We start from the raw sequence: 25012 nt of genomic DNA, 5'->3' as shown, positions 1-25012 counted from the left end.
CCCCTTTGTTCCATTCTGCCCAGTACCTCCCTTCCCTCCAATAATCCCACCCCCATTAGTTCATGTCCATGGGTTGTCATATACGTTCTTTGGCTTCACCCTTTCCTATATTATTCTTAACTTCCCCCTGTCTATTTTGTACCAACTGATTATGCTTCCAAATCCTCATTTCCCCATTTTCCCCCTTCCCCCTCCTAGCTGATAACCCTCCAAATGATCCCCAAACTTATGATTTTGTTCCTATTCTGGTTTGCTTAGTTGGATTTTGTTCTTATTTTTTAGATTCAGTTGTTGATAGTTGTGAGTTTGTTGTCATTTTAACGTTCATAGTTTTGATCTTCTTTTTCTTAAGTAAGTCCCTTTAACATTTCATATAATAATAGCTTGGTGATGATGAGCTCCTTTAGCTTTACCTTGTCTGAGAAGCACTTTATCTGCCCTTTCATTCTCCATGATAGCTTTGCTGGATAGAGTAATCTTGATCGTAAGTCCTTGCTTTTCATCACATTGAATACTTCTTGCCAGTCCCTTCTTGCCTGCAAAGTTTCTTTTGAGAAATCAGGTGGTAGTCTTATAGGCACCCCTTTGTAGGTAACTCTCTGCTTTTCTCTTGCTACTTTTAAGATTCTCTCTTTATCTTGAACCTTTGGCATTTTAATTATGATATGTCTTGGTGTGGTCCTTTTTGGGTCTAGCTTGTTTGAGACTCTCTGTGCTTCCTGGACTTGTATGTCTGTTTTCTTCACCAGATATGGGGAGTTTTCCTTCATTATTTTCTCACATAAGCTTTCAAATTTTTGCTCTTCCTCTTCTCCTTCTAGCACCCCTGTGGTTTGAATGTCGGCATGTTTAAAGTTGTCCCAGAGGTTCCTAAACCTCTCCTCATTTTTTTCAATTCTTGTTTCCTCATTCTATAATGGGCAACTGTTTTTTTCTTCCTTATGTTCCAAATCATTATTTTAAACCCTATTTTTCTTCCCTTCCCCATTGGTTTTGTGTGGATTTTCCTTCGTTTCATTTAGCATAACCTTCACTTCTTCCCTTATGCATTTGCCATACTTAAGCATATCTGTCAAGCCTGTGAGCATCTTTATGACTAGTTTTTTGAACTCTGCATTTGTTAGGTTGGCTATCTCCTGATTTATTAGGTTGGCTATTTCCTAATCACTTAGTTCTCTCACTGGAACCTTGATCTGTTCCCCCTTTTAGGCCATATTTCTCTGTATCCTCATCTTGACAGGTTCCTGTGTTTGTTTGCCTCTGTGTCTTAGTTAGAGCTGTCACTCCTTTTACATTGTAAGTAGTGGAGCCTTAGGTTTCTCCTCAGTAGAGGGCAACCTGTTTCACCACGTTGTGGCTCTGTATGTGGGGGAGGGGTATGAGAGGGAACAATGCCGCTAGCTCAGCACTCACCTTTTTTCCAGGCACTTCTTCTACTTCTGTATGGGACTGGCATCTCTCTTGGTGTTACCCTGGCCATCGTTCCCGGAGTGGGTGGGTCTGCGGATGGTCAAGGATTGTGGTGGCCCTTTAAACAAGTGGACTCTGCTGAGAGGCTGGCAGTTTTTTCCTCCACCCCAACCCTCACTGGTTTGCACAGTCAGACGCAATGAGGCTTCATTTTCCTGGGCGCCAGGACCATGAGCTGTGCGGTCTGGTCTGGTGCTGAGGAGACTCCCCAAGTGTCCCTCCTGACTTTTAAAATGTGTGACTGTGCTTTCCAGCAGCCTACCGCTGCCACCACTGCTGCTGCCATCATACTGCATCCTCTCTGCTTTGGCTCTGTCCCTCCTACCTGTCTGGATGAGTATTTCTTCTTTATATCTTTGTTTGTTAGACTTCCATGTAGCTCGAACTTCTGGTTGTCTCTAGTCTTGAGGTAGTTGTATTCCTTCTTAGCTGTGTGTGGAGATACAGCATGTCTGTCTAGGCCTCCATCTTGGCCAGTGTTTGAACTCAGCATTTAGTGGGTTGCTTGTCTTCATTTTGTTCAGGTCTTCTTGTGGAGTTTTGTTGTGTTCTTTCATTTGGGATGTGTTTCTTTGTCTCTTCATTTTGACTGTCTCCCTATATTTGTTTCTAATAATTAGGTAGAGCTGCTATGACTCCTGGTCCTGGTAACTTGGACTAATGTAGTAGGCATTCTGTAGTGTCCAGTGTCACAGCCTCCCTGATCACCTAATTTGGGCACTCAAGGTGCATGCCCCAGGCTATGTACACCCTCCTGTTGTAGTTGAGCCTTGATTGCTCTTGGCACATCACTGGGAGGAATTTATCCCTGAGCCAGTCAGCTCCAAGAACTGGCTGTGACCATGGATCTCTGATCATTGTGGAGAATCAGCTCTGCAGGTGCCAACCCCACACAGCAGGACTTACTTCAGCAGGATAGTGGTGCTCTCAGTCTGCCCCTTGAGTGTATCATTTGTGGAGGTGGTTGAGTGGTAGTTCTCTGATGTGGTCTGAAGTTGTCCGCTATGTGCAGTGGTCTGGGGCCTCCCTGGACATGTAGGCCAAGGTCAGCTGCCACCTAAGTTCTGCCCGGAGTCACCTAACATAAACTACAAAGCAATCTGTAGATGGCTGCTACTTGTACTGGGTTTGGAGGTGCTCAGGCAAGGATAAGGTATAAACCAAGGCTGGCTCTTGATAGTGCCAGGCCTGGGGCCACTTAGCAAGAGGTATGGGGCACACTGAGGCCAGACACTGCTTATTTGAGAGATATTAGGGAAATCGGAAGCATGAGCCTGAACAGACCATTCATATTGAAAACCAACTGTAAACATTTTGGAGGGGTCCAAATGTTGGGTGGGGCAGTGCCTCAGGGAATCATCAGGGTGGGGCAAATAGTGTAATCCATGTTGATGGAGTCTCAGATATGGTGCCCACCTGCCAGCTCTGTGTGGGGAGGGTTCATTGAAGGAATAATAGCCTCTGCCAGCATTTCTGCATGTGAGAGAGCTGTCCCCACCCCCAGTTTTGCCCTGATGCTGGGCAGTTCAATTCTTCCTCATGAGTCTTGAATGCCTTTTGCACTGCTCCCCTGACACTGGAGTTCAGAGGGAGTGAGTCTGAGTAAGCTCTTCATCCCTGGGACTTCAGTGGTCCTCTGTTTCCCTCAGCCTTAATCCCCACTGGTTTTTGCAGCCAGAAGTTATGGAGACTCCTCTTCTGGCATTGGAACCCTGGGTTTGTGGGCCTTGCTTCTCAGGGGCATCCTCTGCAGCTCACATATCCCTCACAATTTTTATTTGCCACATGTGTGTGTGGGACCATATCGTTCTGCAATCTCCACCTCTCCTACCAGCCTCCGTGTGGCTTCTTATTCATTCCCTAGTTGTAGGACTTCCATTCAGCCAGATTTCAGGCAGTTCTGGATGATGATTTTTCTATAGTTTAGTTGTAATTTTGATTTATCACCTACATTCTGTTAGAGTATTAGTCTCATGGCCACACCTATTTAAAAAGAGTTCTTCAAAATATGTAGCTGAGCACACATATGTCCAGATACTATTGAAGAAGGGGGTGTGAATTATGGTGGATAGCTGACTCTGCCACTGATTCATTTATAATGGGTTGAGCACCAAAACATTACATATCGATCCTATTTATTGAAATTTATCAATAGACGTTTTTTGAAAAGTAATTTAAATGAATTGATTGTCTAAAAGACTTTATCTTTCTATAAATTTTAGGCAATGAACATTTTGAGTTCAGTGTGGCTTCTGTATGCAAAAGAGGAAGAAGCTTTTTGGCTTTTGGTTGCCGTATGTGAACGAATGTTGCCTGATTATTTTAATCGTCGCATCATTGGTAAAACACACACACACACACACACACACAAAGAAGTACATATTTCTTTTCTAAACAATTTGTATGCCTCTTGTCTATCCAATTACCTATCACATGGAAGAAATGATCAAATGCAAGAAGTAGCAAAATGTCACATTCATTGACATGCTCAAGAAAGGAACTTTTTGAAATGAATAATGATTGTATAATATGTTGCTGTTTTTTATCCTCACCCAAGGACATGAACATTGATTTTAGAGAGAGGGGAAGGGAGGGAGAGGGGGAGGGAGAGAAACATCAGTGTGAGAAACATTGATTGGTTGCCCCTTGTACCCAGCTAGCCAGGGATTGAACCCACAACCTAGGCATGTTCTCTGACCGGAAATCAAACCTGCGACCTTTCAGTTTATGGGACTGGGACGATGCTCCAACCAACCAGCCACATCAACCAGAGCAATATGTTGCTTTTTTTTTTAACATTCTTTGTTTCTTTTATCTTTATGCTCACCCAAGAACTTAGTTTTATTTCATAGAGAGGGGAAGTGAGCGAGAAAGAGAGAAACATTGATGTGGAGAGAAACATCGATTGGTTGCCTCCTGTTTGTGCCCTAACCAGGGGTCAAACCTGTAACCTAGGCCTCTGCTCTGACCAGGAATGAAACTTGCAACCTTCCAGTTTATGGGAGAATGCTCCAACCAACTAAGCCACACTGGCCAGGGCTGCTCTGTTTCTTAATAAAATAGAAATTTTAAGTTTATTCTTTCTCTATTGCTAAAACAATTGTGATCTGAAGCATCAAGAGCTGCTGGATAATTTCTTGATGAGAGATAGGTTTTAATTAGCTTAGAATCTTCACACTTATTTGAATTATATAGATATATGAAAAATTTGAAAGAAGAACCAAGTTCTTGGTTTGTTAATTGAGTAGTATTTTCTTTAGTCATCAAATATTTATAGATCTGTGATCTCCTACCTTAAAACCATACATGGTCTCTCTCCTTTGTACCCTCATAAGCCTTCACTATCATGGCTAGGTCATTGATTGTATGGACTTTAATTTTAGTTATTTGTATATTTAAGTTCTGCTAGATATTGAGCTTATTGAAGATGACACCATTTCATTAATTGGTGTATAGCAGGTTTCTACACATAATAACAATTCAATAAATAATTGTTCAAATTAACTTGAATTGAGTTTCTCAAGTGCTTTTTGATGCAAGACACAATTTAGAGAAAAATGATATATATCAGTGTACTAATACAAGTGGGAACTATCAGAAACAAGTCTTTTGAAAGGTATTCATTTTTAAACTTCTTTTTATGTTCTCCAGGTGCCTTGGTAGATCAAGCTGTCTTTGAAGAACTTATCAGGGATCACCTTCCTCAGCTGACAGAACACATGACTGATATGATATTCTTTTCCTTGGTTTCTCTCTCATGGTTCCTCACACTTTTTATTAGTGTGCTACCTATTGAAAGTGCAGTGAATGTGGTAGACTGTTTCTTCTATGATGGAATAAAGGCCATTTTACAACTAGGATTGGCAATACTTGACTATAATTTAGACAGACTGCTGGCATGTAAAGATGATGCTGAAGCTGTGACAGCTTTAAACAGGTACTGTTAGAACCATAATATTTAAATCCAAAGAGCCCTTTAGAGATTATGTTCTTCAATTCCTTATTTTACAAGTGAGGAAAAAGTAAGCCTAAAAAGTTGAAGCAATTGGCCCAAGGTCACAAAGCTAGTTGAATGAAAAAAACTAGGCCTAAAGTCTACTCCCGTTTCAAATAGAATATAACAAAAGCAAATCACTTTGAAGTAAGCCACTAATTTTATTGATTTATTAGCCCAAGTTTGAGCGATTAAGTGTCACTGTGTAAAACTAATTTGAAGGGGGATGGGTGGTTGATAACGTTGAATATCCAGTGGGAGAAATTGTTCTGGTTTCCAGGTGGTAGGCTGAGCTTTATTTTCCTAGTGTCTTTTTTATGAATGCTGCTTTGTGTTAAAGCACTGTGGTGTGTATGTGTGTGTACTATGTATATATATATGTGAAATGAATGTTTAATTGTGTAACTGTTATAATGGCACATCAAATCCCATTTTGTGCAGAGGTGAGGGGATTAAGAAGTACAAGTAGGTAATTACAGAATAGCCATGGGTATGTACAGTGTAGGAAATAGAGTAGCCAAAGAACTTATATGTATGATCCATGGACATGAACAATGGTGGAGGGATTGCCAGAGGGAGTGGGGGGTGCTGGGTGGAGGGGGGCAAAACAGGAAACATTCTGGACAACTGTAATAGCATAATCAATAAAATATAATTTAAAAAAAGAAAAAATAAATACCTCACCCTAGCATTTAGTACTTACTATGTAATGGCCTTGATGTACCTATTCTTATTTCTCTTTACATGTCTTTATGAACCTTATATTCCATTGGTTGAAATTAACCTCTAACTATGGAGAAATTAGCTGTCATTTTTTTCTGTTTTTTACTTCCACTAATTATTGCATTACTATCATTTTTGGATAGGTTCTTTGACAGTATCACTAATAAGGGTAGCCCATTGCCTTCAAGTGTTCAGCAGGGTTCAAATGTGAGTGATGAAAAAAGAAATCATATTAGAGTGGATATTACAGATTTGATTAGAGAGTCAAATGAGGTAAGATTTTAATATCATAAATATAATTACATAGCATATTTAAAATAATCATTTTATAGTTATGTCTCTAGTGGGATATTAAGAGTAAGATAATAATACAAGTAAAGATATAATTTTAAAATACAACTTCACTTTAAAAATTAGTTCTATGAACTGTTCCTAAATTATGTAGCCTCCTCTGCTTCCATTTGCTTATCATTAAATGAAACTGTGTTCACTTGCTTTTGCAAATAATGACAACTTTTAAATATCACTATATGAAAAGGAGAAAAGTATTCTCTTCTTATAAACTAAGAATTTTAGCAATGTTCTTATACTTATTCTAAGCACATAATAGATGGAATTCTCTCCAGTAAATATTTAGAGAAAATGAAATGTGGAAAGTGAGAATTTGCATAATCACTGAACAACTTAAGAAAATAGCTAGAAATAGAATGAAGGCCTCTGAGAATTGAGTCTGATGAAATTGAATTGTAAGAGAAGTGGGTATTGCCCTGGCTGGTGTGGCTCAGTGGATTGAGCACTGGCCTGTGAGCCAAAAGGTCACCAGTTTGATTCCCAGTCAGGGCACATGCCTGGGTTGTTGGCCAAGTCCCCAGTTGGGGGTGTGCAAGAGGCAACTGATCCATGTTTCTCACACACGTTGATGTTTCTCTCCCTCTCTTTCTTCCTCTATTCCCCTCTCTCTGAAAATAAATGAGTAAAATCTTTAAAAAGGAAAAAAGAGAAGCGGGTATTTATTATGAATGAGTATTCACTAAAATCATATTTTTTGTAGAAATATGGTAATATTTGTTGTGAAGATATATACAGCATGTGCTGTCAAAATAGGTTGTATGTAATACAGACTCTAGAGGAAACAACAAAGCAGAATGTGGTGAGTAACCACCAAATGGAAATCAATTGGAATGACAATTTTTTCTTAAACTTTTTAAAAATTATAATTCTATGTAAAGAAAATGAGAATAACTAAATATTTGATCTAGATTCTTGCCATAGCTTAGCTTACTATAAATTTTTTGAGAAGAAATATGTTTTCTTCTGGGGACAGAACTACTTTATTTCTTTTTTTTTAAATTACAGTATACATTCAATATTATTTTGTATTAGTCTCAGGTGTTTGGTATAGTAATTAGACAATCATATACTTTACAACGTGTTCCCTTCAATATTTCAAGTATCCACCTGGTATTATACTTAGTTATTACAATGTTATTGACTGTATTTCTTATGCTGTATTTTACATTCCCATGGTTATTTTGTAACTACTAATCTGTACTGCTCAGTCTCTTCACCTTTTTCACTCAGTCCATTATGTTTGTTTCTCCAATATTTTTTGTATTTTTTGGCCTTCAGTAGTGAATACTATGATGTAGGCATTTGAGCATAACATATTTGTGATGTGCTTTATCAATAAGAACAGCTGACTTACATAGTAATCAGGGCTGCTCATATGTATTATTATCCTGGATACCTAAGATAGAGTGAAAAATATCTAGCAGCATTTTTGAAAATTCTCATATTTTAATATTTGGATGACTATATAAGAAGATATTAATATTGATTGCCTCTGGTGATTGGGATTAATAGAGTACTGATCAGAAGAGGGAGAACTTTACTTTGCTGTATATATCCTTCTGTACTGTTTGAGCTTTTGTCATGACCATGTATTGTTTATTTGTAAACTTACTTTCTTAAAGGGCAAGTCCTCAAAGCTACAAATCTGGGAAGATTAACATTTCTTAAGACTCCAGGTTTAGGTTTCCATTAAATCAGCAACGTTATTGTGACATAATTAGCATAGAGCCCCCTTGTTTTGGTTTTCATATCTTAACTTTTAAAAACACTAAAGTAATACACGCTTATTATAAATTATTCAGATATTCCAGAAATGTAAAAAAGTAAAGGTTTCCTACCCCAGGAGTAACAAATATTAAAATGATTTGGCATATATCATTCCAGATCATTTTTCTGTATATCTATAGACATAAATGTGTGTGCAACGGTAAGGGCAGATAACACAGTTTTTTAAAATGAGAGCATACCAGTCATTTTGTTCTGCAACTTTTCATTCAAAAATATATCATGGTCATTGCTTATTAGTACATACAGATCTAGCTTACTTTTCTTAATGTACTGAATAGTATACTATAGTATGGATATGGTATACTTTATTTCTTATTGATATAAATTTAGTATTTTTTGCTCTTATAAGTACTACCATATCTAAACATCCTTGTATATCTATTTTCACATGTTTCTAAGAGTATGTCTGTAAGGTAGATTCCTGGAAGTAGAAGCTAGATCAAAGGGTTTGCCCATTTGAAAATTGACAGGTCCTGCCAAATTATTCTCCAAATGATCTGTACCAAATTATAGTCCCACCTACAGTGTGTACAAATTCCCTTTTCTCTCACACTCCCACTAACGTCAGATATTAAAAATCCTGAATTTGTGCCAATTTGATAGGTAAAAAAATAAAGTTGTCTTTTTTATTTCACTGATCACGTTTATTAGGTTTTTCAAAAATTTCTTCTCTTAATTGCCTATTCATAGCCTTTGTTCATTTTTCTATGAGCTTTTTTGTCTTTTCTTATTGATTGTAGGAGCTTTTTATACACTAGTGGTATTAATTTATTGTTAGTTATTTTTGTGACTAATATTTCCCCTCAGTCTTTTTTCTTTTAATTTTCTTTAGGCTATATTCAGAATGTGTAAGTTTCAAAATTTTATGAAGTTAAATCTTTTATTTCTTACATAATTAGTAGATTTTATGTCAAATTTAGCAAATAGCCTTTTGTATATAAAATTTTATAATTTATAAACATACTTTCTCATATTGGCTTATAGTACTGGTATTGCTTTGGTTTTTAAAAACATTTAGATCTTCACTACACCTAAATAAATTATATATTTTGTTTGTATTGCGAGATAGGTCTCTACTGGTATTTTTTCCAACTGAAAAAGCCTATTGTTTGAATACCATTTATTCACTAGTTCATTATTACTGTGCTCTGCCTTTTTCATGTGTTAAATACTTATATGCATACATTGGTTTATTACTAGAGTCTCTTTTTCTGCAACAATACTACACCGTTTTACCTACTATGGCTTTATGGTCCATTTTGAAATCTGTTGAGTCTTTTTTAAAGTTTTTAATATTCATTTTAATGATTTTTAAAATGTCCTTTAGTAAGCATTTATAGTTTTTATGATATAGGTCTTATATATTTCTTGTTGGTTTATCTGCTTCTATGCTTTTGATGCTTTTGTTGCTAATATGAATGAGAACTTTTTTCTTTACATTTTTAAAAATTTGTTTATTGCTGTGCATATAAAAGCTACAGATTTATTTATGTTGCTTTATTAAATGGCATGTTACTGACTTATTAGATGTAACACTTTTTGGACATATAAGAGTAGAATTCTTCTGTATTCCATGTACAACTTTTTTAAAGGGCAAACTAGATTCATTTACATTTGTAATTCTTTTTAAAAGTTAGAAAAAAACTGTTTTGCTTTGGCAGGGGAAGAATTCTAAATAGAGTCAAAGAGAATTTCTATACTGAAGTATTCTAAATTACATTTAATCTTTTTAAAGTTGCGTGTTGTATCACAGGATGTGAAATTGAGCCTTCTTGAATTGGATGAGCTTTATGTCATGTTTAAAGTACTGTTCTTTAAATGAATAATAATACTCTTCTTAAAATTTTTATCACAAATATTTTGTATTTAATTATTTTAGTAGACATGTTTAAAAGAAAAAATCTTATAAAATTACTTTTGCTGATTTAATGACTTTCCTTTTCTATTTGTTTTTAATAGAAAGAGCTGTTTTTTTTCTTATTGTTGGTGTTTGAGTTGTCCAGTATTGAAGCACCATGACTCCAGTCTACCATATTTGGAACAGTATCAGATCGATTGCCAGCAGTTCAGACTGTTATATTACTTGTTGAGTCCCTGGGCTTCTTCTGCAAACAAAGACTCACTAGCTTCATGGATATTCAGATTGTTGGACAAAAACTCTGACTGCCTAACAAACTTCAAAGAATTCTCCTCTGCAATTGGTAGGATGATGCTGAATAATTTTATTTTTTCAAACAAAAAATAAAGGTATCCCTAAAAATACTTGTACTGCCTATTATTGCCAATTAAATCAAATTTTTATTAGCCTGAGGTACATTGTCTCCAGCTTTAGCAATAACTGGGCCCTTTTTTTGTGTTTTTGCTATATCTAAGTATATTGGTATCGTTTTGCCCCAACCCTTCAAAAAAAAGCAATTTTTTTGATATGGATATTCTAACGATTAACATGAAGGAAGAGAATGTTCTGATTTTTCCACACTCAGGAAAATGGATATTTCAAGAGGACTTTCTTCCTCAGTAAAAATTCAACAACATAGTGGTTGACAGTAGTAGAAAAATATCCAACATACATGTTGTATCTGGAAATAGGTTACCAGTTTTATCATTCCTTTTTTTTCTACCACACAAGCATGCTTTCTTATCAGGGATTGCCCCTTGAAGAGGAGTTCCTTCCTCAAATGAGGCATATGAACACATGCAAAAGAAAAAAGAAATCTGAGGTTGGGGGAAGGAAGATCAGCAGGAAGAGCATTTTATTGCTCTGACAAAGGGGATTTTTCTTACATACTAGGTGGAGAGAATCTGGCTGACTGGGTGGTTATTTAACTGTTAACTTAAGTAACAGAAGGTTTCTGAATTCTAATTCCTGGCTACTATCTGTACCTTAATTGATCTGTAGTGCTGAAATTGATTGAATATCCTTTGGATATGTGACTATTCACAATTCAATTTTATTTAACAGACATAATGTACAATGGAAGTTTTACTGAGAAGCTTAAACTACTTTTTAAGCTGTATATGCCTCCAGGTAAGAATTTAACAGTCTTTAATGATGTATAGGAGTTGACTCTATTTTAAAAAGGATAATTAGAGATATAATCCCATTTTAACAAATAACAGAATGTTCAATATATAAGGTCATTTCTTTATTGTGGTCTGTGGATCTTACTACTAGTACTTTTGCTGATGTATAGATACAGTGAAATCTATAGAAGAGAGTATGTGTAACAGATGGGTTCACAAATTTCCCTCCTGTGGGTGGTCACTCAATTTAATGATAGTTTGTATATAAGAGCTACTACCATTTGAATACTTATATAATGTTGAATTTTTATTGTTGTTGTCATTAGAGACTAGAATTTAACTTGTCAGATACTACAAATTATTCAGAAAAATGAGACCAAGCCAGGGACAGTGAACATTTGGAAAAGGAAACAAAAGCTGTCATTTATTGAGTGAGGACTTGCTCTCTGTCAAGGCATTTACTTTACATGCATTCTTATATTTACTTCTCACAATATTTCTGAAAGGTGGTATTATATAATACTTCCAATTTTGATAATAAGGAAACTAAGGGTCAGAGAGATTTAATTACTTGCTTAAGATCACACAGCTACATTGCATAGCTGGGATTCAAGTGGAGGTCTGACCCCATAGCTCAGGTTTTTTCTGTTCTACCATACTGCCTCAGAGTTACTACACTGTTCCAGTTGACTTAAGTGTTTCCCATTAACTTTAAGATGCTGCCTTTTCCAAGGCTGATCCATATTTTGGGAAAACAGTCCTAGTCTTTAAACTAAAGGAATATTGCAAAAGTATTTTTTAGCTTAGATAAAGTAATTCACAAAAACAAACAGCATTGTCTAAAGCTACACTTGGGATCTCTTTTAGAGTCTTCCCAGGACAACCAGGAAACATGCTTTTACCAGACCAAAAATCTGAACGCCGTCTTTAACTTTTCACCCTCTCGGATCGTAAACACAACATTAAAAACAAAAGACAGGGGAGATCCAAGATGGCGGAGGAGTAAGTGGAAGCTACACTAACCTCCTCCCAGGACCAGTCTGGATTTACAACTTAATTTTGGAGAAATCATCTGGAATAACCAACCGAACACTAGCTGGAAAGAAGTCTTATAACAAGGGAGAGACAGAAAAGGCCGCTACATCACAACTTGACCGGTAGGGAGTGTGGAGATGCGGAAGGGCTGGCTGGGCTCACACGGGTGGCTGCTGAAGGGACTGAGAAACAGCTCAGCAGCTGGGGATTCCCCCTGAGAAGGGCAGGGTCTAAACCCCCAGCTGGGCTTCCCAGCTTACAGCAACAGAGTGGAAAGTAAAATAGTATCAGCTGTGAAAAGCGAAAAGCCACAGGGTTTCTTGCTAGCTGGAGAGAAACAGCAGGAGAAAAAGAACTGTTAAGTGGATCACATACGAAAATATTTTGACCACCACTTACCCTGGGTTCAAGCAGAGGGAAGGCAGAGAGGACTGGAGACACTTGGGGAGAGTTTGGCATGGTGGCTTTGAGGGGAGAACTGGAGGAGCAGCCGACTGGGTCCCAGTGCTGACTCATCCCCAGTACTGTGGGTAGATCATTCCCCTCCAAGTGGCGTCAGCCTGAGGGGAAGCAAAAGCCCTGCCTACAGGAATTAAGCTGCCACACCCACGGTCCTTAAGCCTGACAGCTAATCACAGATTGAATAGATTAACAATTAAAGAAGACAGACAATAGCAGTAGGTCCCTGGAAGTCTCCAACAGGCTGCCCAGGGCCAGACTGGTACATGATCTGACGCCACCAGAGGCAGATCCAGGAAGTGTAGATCATTCTAAGAAGCACCAACAAACAATAGGAGTCACAAAAATGGGGAGACAAAGAAACAACCTCCCATTAAAAGGAAAGGTAGAATCCCCAGAAAGAGTGCAAAATGAAATAGAGGGGAGCGAACTATCAGATATGGAATTCAAAACATGGATTATGGAGAAGCTGAATGAGCTCAGCGGAAACTACAAAGAACTCCAGGGAAACTACAAGGAACTCCATAAAAACAACAAGGAACTCACAGAGAATTACACGAGCATGAAAAAGGACATAGAAGCTATCAATCAGAGCCAGGAGGAAATGAAGAATACGATCTCTGAATTGAAGAACACAGTAGAAGGTATTAAAAGCAGGCTAGAGGAAGCAGAAGATCGGATCAGCGAGCTGGAGGACAATGTACACAAAAACTCCCAGACAATGCAACAAAATGAAAAAAGACGGAAGACTGAAGAGGCCCTAAGACAGCTGCAGGACAACATGAAACGTAATAATATCCGTATCATAGGAATTCCAGAAGGAGAAGAAGAAGAGCAAGGGATAGAAAACCTCTTTGAAAAACTAATGACAGAAAACTTCCCTCACATGAGGAGAGAAAGAGTCACGCAAGTCCAGGAAGCACAGAGGGTCCCAATGAAGATGAATCCCAACAGGCCCACCTCAAGACACATCATAATTAAAATGGCAACATTCAAAGACAAAGAGAGGATCCTAAAAGCAGCAAGACAGAAACAACTAATAACATACAAGGGAGCTCCAATAAGGCTATCCTCAGATTTCTCAGCAGAAACACTACAAGCCAGAAGGGAATGGCAAAAAATATTCCAAGCAATGAAAAACAAAGGTCTACAACCTAGAATACTATACCCAGCAAAGCTCTCATTCAAAATGGAGGGTGAAATAAGGATCCTCCAAGACAAAAGAACGCTAAAAGAATATATCTCCACCAAACCAGCAATGCCAGAGATGCTAAAGGGTCTGCTCTAAGAAGATAAAGAAACAGAGAGAGACAGAGAAGAACACGAGTACAACGGGGAAAAATGACAATGAATAAGTACTTATCGGTAATAACCTTAAATGTAAATGGATTAAACGCTCCAATTAAAAGACATAGGGTAGCTGAATGGATTAGAAAGAATGACCCACATATATGCTGTCTACAAGAGACCCACCTTAGAACAAAATATCTACCCAGACTGAAAGTAAAAGGATGGAAAAAAGTATTTCAAGCAAATGGACATGAAAAAAAAGCCGGGGTAGCAATACTTATATCAGACAAAACAGATTTCACAGCAAAGTCCATAAAAAGAGACAACGAAGGGCATTTCATAATACTTAAGGGAAAAATCCATCAAGAAGATATAACCCTTCTAAATATATATACACCCAACTTAGGAGCACGCAAATATATAAGGAAAATTTTGAAAGACTCCAAGAAAGATATAGACAGCAATACACTCATAGTAGGGGACTTTAACACCCCATTGTCAACAATGGACAGATCTTCGAAGCAAAGAAACAACAAAGATATTGAGGCACTGAACAACACTCTAGATCAAATGGACTTAGTCGATATATATAGAAGTTTTCATCCCAAAGAAGCAAAATATACATACTTCTCAAGTGCACATGGAACATTTTCCAAGATAGACCACATGGTAGGACACAAAACAAGCCTTAACAAATTCAAGAAAATTGAAATTATATCAAGCATCTTCTCAGATCACAATGGCTTAAAACTGGAAATCAACCTCAAGGAAAAAACTCAAAAACATTCAAACTCATGGAGAATGAATAACATGCTATTAAATAATGAATGGGTTAACAATGACATCAAGGAAGAAATCAAAAAGTTTCTGGAGACTAATGATAATGAACACACAACAACCCAAAACCTATGGGATACAGCGAAAGCAGTCCTGAGAGGAAAGCTCATAGCAATACAGGCCTACCTAAAAAAGCTAGAAGAATCTCTAATAAAAAATTTAACCCTACAGCTACAAGAACTAGAGGAAGAACAACAACCAAAGCCCAGATCAAGTAGAAGGAAGGAAATCATCAAGATCAGAGCACAATTAAATGACATAGAGTCTAAACTAACAATTCAAAAGATCAACAAAAGTAGGAGCTGGTTCTTTGAAAAGACGAGCAAAATTGACAAGCCTTTAACCAGGCTCATCAAGAAAAAAAGAGAGAGGACCCAAATAAATAAAATCAAAAACGAAACAGGAGAAATCACAACTGATACCACAGAAATACAAAGGATTATAAGAAATTATTACGAATAACTGTATGGCAAGAAATTTGACAACCTAGAGGAAATGGACAGATTCCTGGAAACCTATAGTCTTCCCAAACTGAATCAAGAAGAAGTAGAAAGTCTGAATAGACCAATAACAGCTACTGAAATTGAAGCAGTAATCAAAAAACTCTCAGCACACAAAAGCCCTGGACCGGATGGCTTCACAAGTGAATTCTACAAAACATTTAGGAAAGAACTAACTCCTATCCTCCTCAGACTATTGCAAAAGATACAAGAAGAGGGAACACTGCCAAACTCATTCTATGAAGCCAGTATAACCCAAATTCCAAAACCAGGTCAAGACACAACAAAGAAAGAAAACTACAGGCCAATATCATTGATAAACATAGATGCTAAAACCCTCAACAAAATATTGGCAAACCGGATCCAGCAACACATTAGAAAGATCATACACCACGATCAAGTAGGATTCATCCCAGGGATGCAAGGATGGTTTAATATTCGCAAATCAATAAATGTAATACTCCACATAAACAAAATGAAAGACAAAAACCACATGATAATATCAATAGATGAAGAAAAAGCATTTGATAAAGTACAACACCCATTTATTATAAAAACTCTCAGCAAAATTGGAATAGAGGGAGCATACCTCAACATAATAAAGGCCATATATGAGAAACCTGAAGCCAACATCATACTCAATGGGCAAAAACTGAGAGCATTCCCCCTGAGGTCAGGAACAAGACAAGGATGTCCGCTCTCTCCACTCCTATTCAACATAGTCTTGGTAGTTCTAGCCACAGCAATCAGACAAGAAAGAGAAATAAAAGGCATCCAAATTGGAAAAGAGGAAGTAAAACTGTCATTATTTGCAGATGACATGATAGTGTACATAGAAAACCCTATAGACTCCACAAAAAAAGTACTCAACCTAATAAGTGAATTCGGCAAAATAGCAGGATACAAAGTCACTATTAAGAAATCAAAGACATTTTTATACACCAACAATAAAAACTCAGAGATAGAAACTGAAAGAAAAATTCAATTTACCATAGCAACAAGAAAAATAAAATACCTAGGAATAAACTTAACCAAGGAGGTAAAAGACCTGTACTCAGAAAACTACACAACACTGAAGAAAGAAATTAAAGAAGATACAAATAAATGGAAGCATATACCATGCTCATGGATGGGAAGAATCAGCATCATTAAAATGTCCATACTACCCAAAGCAATTTATAGATTCAATGCAATCCCTATTAAAATACCAGCAACATATTTCACAGACCTAGAACAAATACTTCAAAAATTCATATGGAATCAAAAAAGAGCCCAAATAGCCACAGCAATTTTGAGGCAGAACACAGTAGGAGGAATGACAATACCTGATATCAAACTATACTACAAGGCCACGGTAATCAAAACAGTCTGGTACTGGCATAAAAACAGACATATAGATCAATGGAACAGAATAGAGAGCCCAGAAATAAACCCAGGTTCATATGGTCAACTAATATTTGACAAAGGGGGAAAGAACATCAAATGGAGTGAAAAGAGCCTCTTCAACAAATGGTGTTGGGAGAACTGGACAGGGACATGCAAAAAAATGAAACTAGACCACCAACTTACACCATACACCAGAATAAACTCAAATTGGATCAAAGACTTAAATGTAAGCCATGATACCATAAAAGTCCTAGAGGAAAAAATAGGCAGGAAAATTTCAGGTATCCCATGTAGCAACTTGTTCACTGATATATCTCCTAAGGCAAGGGAAATAAAGGAAAGAATAAACAAGTGGGACTACATCAAACAAAATGTTTCTACTCAGCTAAAGTAAACATCAGCAAGGTGAAAAGGAAACCAACCATATGGGAAAATATATTCGCCAATGACATCTCAGACAAGGGATTGATCTCCAAAATATATAAAGAACTCATACGACTCAACACCAAGAAGACAGACAACCCAATTAAAGAATGGGCAAAGGACCTGAAAAAACACTTCTCCAAAGAAGACATACAGAAGGCCCATAGACATATGAAACTATGCTCAAGATCACTAGCCATCAGAGAGATGCAAATAAAAACCACAATGAGATACCATCTCACACCAGTCAGAATGGCCATCATCAACAAATCAACAAACAACTTGTGCTGGAGAGGATGTGGAGAAACGGGAACCCTGGTGCATTGCTGGTGGGAATGCAGACTGGTGCAGCCACTATGGAAAACAGTTTGGAATTTCCTCAAAAAACTAAAAATGAAACTGCCTTTTGAACCAGCAATTCCATTGCTAGGATTATATCCAAAGAATCCTGAAACACCAATTCAAAAGAACCTATGCACTCCAATGTTCATAGCAGCACTATTTACAATAGCCAAGTGCTGGAAACAACCTAAAGGCCCATCTGTAGATGAGTGGATCAAAAAACTGTGGTACATTTACACAATGGAGTTCTATGTAGCAGAAAGAAAGAAGGAACTTCTACCATTTGCAACAACATGGGTGGAACTAGAGAGAATAATGCTTAGTGAAATAAGCCAGGCAATGGAAGAAAAATAACTTATGCTGTCACCTATTACAGGAAACTAATGAACCACACAAACAAATGAGCAAAATTGAACCAGAGCTATGTAAACAAGAAGTAGACTAACAGTAACAAGGGGGGAGGTGGGAGGGAGAGAAGGGGGTAAGAAAGGGAAGTGTCAAGTCAAAGAACATGTATAAATGACCCACGGACAGGGGCAACTGAGTAGGGACTGAATGTGGGGGAAGGGAGGGGCAGGGTACAGGGAAGCAAGAGGGGGAAAAAGTGAGACAACTGTAATGGAAAAACAAACAAAAAAAATTTTTTAGTGGTGGAAAAATGAAAATATGAAGAATGGAAATGCCAGTTCAGTGAATATTAGGTCAAAGATTTTCCTTCACGTTGTATATTTTTCTCCCTATTTGATCTCTCCAGAGTTGGCATTCTAAGTAAGTAAGTAATGACTTAAGTTTCTTTGCATAGACCTAATACGACCAGTTGTTAATAGAGGTTCCTTTTTTTTTTACCAAGTCTTTGACTGGAATGTCAAGCCTAAAGGAGACATACCTGGGCTCAAGTTGTTACCAAAACGCCCTGAGGAACTGGGAATGATTTTCAAAGGTAATAAAAGCCCACGAGATAAAAGGCCTGCTACCATGGTTGGTTGTGCGGTCCACAGAAATCTCTCCAGGGAAGGAACGAAGGTTGTTTTCCTGAAAGATGGCTAGAAGGGACCTTAAGGCACAATGGAAAACCAGAAAGACTTGGAAAGGACAGGTGTGTACAGGCAAGGATGAATGCCAGGTATGTGGCCCAGCTTCTGTACCCTGAAGAGCAGACTGAGGGTCACCCTAAATGTTCCTTGGGTAAGTTCCAGCAAAGCAGAACTAAAGTTCATAAGTGATCATTTACTGCTCTTGTTATGTTTATGCAAACGAACAGGATAAATTAAAAATGGACTTAATGTAGTCCCTTTAAAGACAAGGAGGGTAATCTTAGGGAGAAAAATCATTATTCAAGGAAAATCACAATGATCAGTAGTAGACTGTAAAGTAGGTCAGCTAACTGTCTTAAAAGTTTCTTCTCATTTAAAATATGGTCTCACTTGAAAATTAAACCATGTCTTTGATATCACCAAAGAGATTCAAGTTGCAAGCAAGTAGAATGTCAAGTGCCTTGCAACTGGATGTCTTCCCAATAAGACAGTCTTACAGATTTAGAGACTTGTTTGTTGGTTGTTTTGCATAAATTGACATGTGTTTTCTGTTTTCAAAGGGCATAAGCCTATGACTGCATTACCTGAGTGATTGTCTGTATGCATAAGCCTCACTTAATCCTCTCTGTAGCGCTGCCTCCTGAGACTCAACGGTTTGGCTGAACTAAATGGCTGGGTTGGTAAAGAATGGGGTGGTCTGTTGGCTTCACTTTAAAACTGGTTTCTCTTTTCTATCTTAATGGCTTGGACAGAAAGGGCCCAGAGGTCTGAGTGGGGGGAAACATAAACTATTTCCCTCAGCCCAAACTAAATATAATGGGCAAAAGTGTTTTGGACAGGCGAGATGTGCCTAGCACACCTTCTTCCAAAGAAGCCCCCCCTTTTTTTTCCCCTAATGTGGAACATTGAAAAATTAATCCTTGCCTTTTGTCATCTAGTAGTTATGGATTGAATGATGTCTTTTAACCCTTTTCGCCAAATCTGTTGCCCCCAGAACACAGCAAGTATGCCAGCCTGTTAAACCAAGCATGCCGTTGTCTGGAGACAGCCAACTGACCTGGAGTCTGCACAATCCTTCCCCATGTGGGAAGGCCACCCTCCTCTCCACACCCCCACTATTATTAGGGATTTCTGGTCCCAAGGGTAGGTAGGACGACGACCATGTCCAGCTTGAAGCAGCTAGAGGAGCTTGAGACCTTCGCCCATTGTCCTTTACAAGATTACAAAGGGTCTTAATATCTGAGAGGGAGGGATAGTTATTTTATATGAACCATGGGTATGGACTTGGGGGGGGATTGCTGGGGGAGGGAGATGCTGGGTGGAGGGGAGTAAAGGGGGGAAAATTTGAACTATTGTAACTATAATCAATAAAGAAAAGCTGGAAGAAAACAAACAAACAAAAAAAGACAAATCACCTAGTAATTTAATTATGAAGGACTTTACATTGTCAAGTCAAATTGCCATTAAAATGTCTGATATTGTCATTGTAATGAATATTTTCCAGTAGAATGATCAAAAATAGAAAGAACACTACATATCCATTAGAGCACCCAACTTCATATTTTCCTTATTATTGAAGATGTTATTAAATGACTGAGGTCACATTTTCAGAGATTTCTTATTTCAATTGTAATGGCTCTTGGAAAACTATTTAAAAACAACTAGGAGAAATAATAGAACTCAAAGTGATCAAGTATTTTTTGTTACCTGCTATACAATAGAAAAACATCACTTTCACATTTCTTCACATGTCTTTCTTTTACAGAAACTCTTTGCTTAACTCTGCTCCCTGATTTACTAGAGCTGTTAAAGGACCTGTTTCTTTCCCTCGTTGTTAGCAAATTTGATTTCGGCAATCTGTTTTCAGCTTATGTTGAAGTGAAATTGAAGGACCCTTCAAAGGGAGATGAACTTTCTGAGGAAGAATTGTTTTATTTCAGTCAGCTCCATGGTAAATATCTGTTCAAAAATATATGTTTGATGGTTAGTCACTCAATAGAGATCTTGCTGACTTAAATATTTTTTTGCCCAGCTACCAGTAGTGAAATTGGTGTTAATTATGATTGACTAAACTACATTTTGGGTTTGATGTATGGAATTTCTTGTTTACTAGAGAGTTAGAAAGAAAATGCATTTTTTCCTACTTTTGTTGCAGAAGTTTCTAAAATGTATTAGATCATTTTCATCCCTTGTTCAACATACAATGAAGACAATAGAGTTTGATGATTGATTGAAGATCATAACTATTATTCAAACAGTGAATATTTATTATAAATCACTGTAGGTGTAGGAGACAGTGATGAGTCTATCTCCAAGACATAATTTGGAAGGGTTATGAGCTTATTTTCATGTCATTTGCCTCTTTGCCATAAATACAGATGTCTCATGGAAGAATAAGTCCTGATTAATGTGTGTTTATGGTTACTACATGTTAGTATTTGAACATTAAATTTGAAAAGATCTAACAAATCATCTAATCAAGTCCCTTACTTATATAGATAAGGACATTGAGGTCTGAAAAGTAGTAGTGACATGTGCAAGATTTCACAATGAGTTACTGCCACAATCAGGGCTATTAGCTCAGTCTTCTGACCTCTGGTATGTTCTTTTCCTAATAAAAGTAATGTAATTTAATTTGAGGAAATATCCAAAAAAATACCACCCAGAAATAAATACATACTATTTGGTATACTCCCTACTAAGAATATTTTCATATGCATTTCCTCCTATTGTTCTTTTTAAGGTATAAGTTCTTCAATACTTTATCTTCCAATGATAGGAGGTCAGGTAAGCTAAAATCGATTTGATGATCTGAAGAAAATAATGTGCTTATAAGCCTTCATATAAAATATTTTTTAACAGAAGCTATTCATTAAATATTTTACAAATTGCAACTGTCTTCTTTTCCTCTAGCTTCCAAGCCTGTAAGTGAGAAGGAAGCAGAATCAGTAAAAAGCAGCCCTAAAAAAGGTACTAAGACCTAAGAATATCATTTAAGTTATTTTTTTAATCTTACCTAAAAATATGTCCACTGATTCTAGAGAGAGGGGAAGGTAGGGAAAAGAGGGAGAGAAACATTGTGCAGAGATAAATATCTCCTACACACCCCAACCTAGGACCGAACTTGCAACCTCTAGTTTACAGAAGAACACCCCAACCAACATTGAGGGCCAGGGCCAAGTTACTGTTTTTTAAAACAGGGTTAACTATACAGACTGGAAAAACAGATTCTTTTTTTTAAAGTATATTTTATTGATTATGTTGTTACAGTAGTCCCAATTTTTTCCTTTTGCTCCCCTCTGCCCAGTACCCCACATCCTCCAGCAATCCCACCCCGCTTAGTTCATGTCCATGGGTAGTGCATATAAGTTCTTTGGCTTCACCCTTTCCTATATTATTCTTAACTTCCCCCTGTCTATTTTGTACCAACCAATTATGCTTCTTAATCCCTGCACCATTTTCCCCTTTCTCCTCCTTCCCCCTCCCAGCTGATAATCCTCCAGATGATCCCCATACCAATGATTCTGTTCCTATTCTGGTTTGCTCAGGTGGATTTTGTTCTTATTTTTTGGATTCAGCTGTAGATAGTTGCAACTTTGTTGTCATTTTAATGTTCATAATTTTGATCCTGCTTTTCTTAGGTAAGTCCCTTCGACATTTTATATAATAATGGCTTGGTGATGATGAGCTCCTTTAGCTTTACCTTGTCTGGGAAGTACTTCATCTGCCCTTCCATTCTAAATAATAGCTTTGCTGGATAGAGTAATCTTGGTTGTAAATCTTTGATTTTCATCACATTGAATACTTCTTGCCAGTCCCTTCTTTTTTTTTTTCTTTTTTCCCCCAGATTTTCTTTATTGATTATATAGTTACAATAGTTCCAATTTTCTCCCCTTTACTCCCCTCCACCCAGCATCTCCCTCCCCCAGCAATCCCCCCCCAAGTCCATACCCATGGTTCGTAAAAAATAACTATCCCTCCCTCTCAGATATTAAGACCCTTTGTAATCTTGTAAAGGCCAGTCCCTTCTTACCTACAAAGTTTTTTTTGAGAAATCAGCTGGTAATCTTATAGGCACCCTTTTTAGGTAACTCTACTGTTCTCCTGCTGCTTTTAAGATTCTCTCTTTATCTTTAACCTTTGGCATTTTAGTGATGATGTGTCTTGTTGTGGTCCTTCTTGGGTAGAGCTTGTTTGGGACTGTCTGTGCTTCCTGGACTTGTATGTCTATTTCCTTCAGCACGTTTGGGGAGTTTTCCTTCATTATTTTTTCACTTAAGCTTTCAATTTCTTGCTCTTTCTCTTCTCCTTCTGGCACCCCTATGGTTTAGATGTTGGCATGTTTAAAGTTTTCCCAGAGGTTCCTAAGCTTCTCATATTTTTCAATTCTTGTTTCCTCATTCTGTACTGATTGACTGTTGCTTTCTTATGTTCCACATCATTGAGTTGAACCCTGGTTTCCTTTCCTTCACGGTGGTTTTGTGTAGATTTTTCTTTGTTTCATTTAGTATAGCTTTCGCTTCTTCCCTTTTGCGTTTGCCACACTTAAACATATCTGTCAAGCCTGTGAGCATCTTTACCACCAGTGTTTTGAACTCTACATCTGTTAGGTTGGCTATCTCCTCGTTCCTTATTTTGCCCACTGGAACCTTAATTCATTCCTCCTTTTGGGCCATACTTCTCTGTCTCTTCATCTTGACAGGCCCCTGTGTTTGTTTGCCTCTTTGTCTTGGCAGAGCTGTCGCTCCTGTTACATTGCAAGGAGCGGAGCCTTATTATTCATCAGTACAGGGCAATCCATTTCACCACATTTTGGCGTTGTGGGGGGGGAGGGGTCTGAAAGGAAACAATGCCACTTGCTCAGCATTTGCCCCTGCTCCAGGAACTACTCCCACTTCATATGGGACTGGCACCCCTCTAGCTGTTGCCCTGGCCGTCATTCCCAGAATGGGTGGATCTGTGGATATCCTAGGACCATGGAGGCCCTTTAAACAAGCGGACTCTGCTGAGAGACTGGCAGTTTCTTCCTCCGCCCCAACCCCCACTTATTTGCACAGTCAAAAGCAATGGGGCTTTATTTTCCCTGTAACTGGGATCATGAGCTGCGCAGTCTGGTCTGGTGCTTGTGCTGGTGCTGGGAGTGCTCCTCAGATGTGCCTCCCTACTTTTCAAAAGGTGACTGCGCTTTCTGCTGGCCTGCCGCTGCCACTGCTCCTGCCGCCACCACACTGCTTCTTCTCTGCCCTGGCTCCGCCTCTCCTACATGTCTGGATGAGTATTTTTTCTTTGTATCTTTGTTTGTTGGACTTCCATGCAGCTCAAGTTTCTGGAACTTCTGGTTGTCTCTAGTTTTGAGGTTGTTATATTCCTTCTTAGTTGTGGAGGGAGACACAGCATGTCTGTCTAGGCCTCCTTCTTGGTCAGAAGTCAAACAATTCTTTACCTGAATCATGGACTTCCATCCCTGGAACACAATGGCTCAGATACAATCTCCATTACTTACAGACCCTCTTGGAATTTCTTGTTGACCTCCTGGATCACACTGGTCATCCCAACATTTAATTTTATTCTTGGCATGTGTTGGAGATGTGACTACCTTGGGACTCCAGTCCTGATAACTTGCTACCACCAGAAATAAACCCATATCTCTATGGTCAATTAATATTTGACAACGGGAGCACGAGCATACAATGGAGTAAAAATAGCTTCTTTAGTAAGTGGTGTTGGGAGGTCTGGACAGGTACACTCAAGAAAGTGAAACTAACCCACCAACTCACACCATATACCAGAATAAACTCAAGATGAATAAAAGACTTAAATGTAAGCTATGACACCATAAAAGTCCCAGAGGAAAACAGGCAGGAAATTTTCAGATATTCCATGTAACAATATTTTTGCTGATATATCTCCTAAGGCAAGGGAAATAAAGGAAAAAATAAACAAATGGGACTACAGCAAATTAAAAACATTCTGCACAGTTAAAGAAAACATCAGCAAAATGAAAATGGAACTGACTGTATAGAACATATTTGCCAATGATACATCAAACAAGAGTTTAAGGTCCAAAATATAGAAAGAACTCATATGACTCAACACCAGGAAGACAAACAGTCCAATTAAAAAATGGACGAAGTGTTGTAGTACTTTGTGGTCAAGGGCGCGGAACTAATTCCAGCAGACAGAATGGGACAAACGTAGGGCTGCTGCACGCTCAGGCAAGTGAGCACTGAGCAGAGCAAGCACCTTCCTTTTATTGAAATCTGAGGGTGGCAATTACAGGATACACATCCTATCGCTTAAGGAGAAAACAGGATACTGGGGTTCAGATATTAACTGCTTAGGTAAAAACAAAACTG

The 25012-nt window shown here is 37.9% G+C and overlaps 1 protein-coding gene across 1 annotated transcript in view; it reads left to right on the top strand.

Moving 5' to 3' along the window:
* Window positions 1-21640, top strand: part of TBC1D8B (TBC1 domain family member 8B) — a 105436-nt gene extending 83796 nt beyond the window's left edge. The window contains exons 11-19 of the mRNA XM_090264060.1: window positions 3693-3810; window positions 5122-5407; window positions 6331-6460; window positions 7239-7337; window positions 10062-10135; window positions 10292-10527; window positions 11289-11354; window positions 20524-20607; window positions 21570-21640. Coding sequence (XP_090120186.1) covers window positions 3693-3810; window positions 5122-5407; window positions 6331-6460; window positions 7239-7337; window positions 10062-10135; window positions 10292-10527; window positions 11289-11354; window positions 20524-20607; window positions 21570-21640 — 1164 coding nt within the window. The remainder of the gene's footprint in view (window positions 1-3692; window positions 3811-5121; window positions 5408-6330; window positions 6461-7238; window positions 7338-10061; window positions 10136-10291; window positions 10528-11288; window positions 11355-20523; window positions 20608-21569) is intronic.
* Window positions 21641-25012: the final 3372 nt, after the last annotated feature.

Source organism: Furipterus horrens, unplaced genomic scaffold, assembly GCF_987537825.1.
Source record: "Furipterus horrens unplaced genomic scaffold, mFurHor1.1.pri manual_scaffold_17, whole genome shotgun sequence".
NCBI lineage: Eukaryota > Metazoa > Chordata > Mammalia > Chiroptera > Furipteridae > Furipterus > Furipterus horrens.
This window is presented reverse-complemented; position numbering and strand designations above follow the sequence as displayed.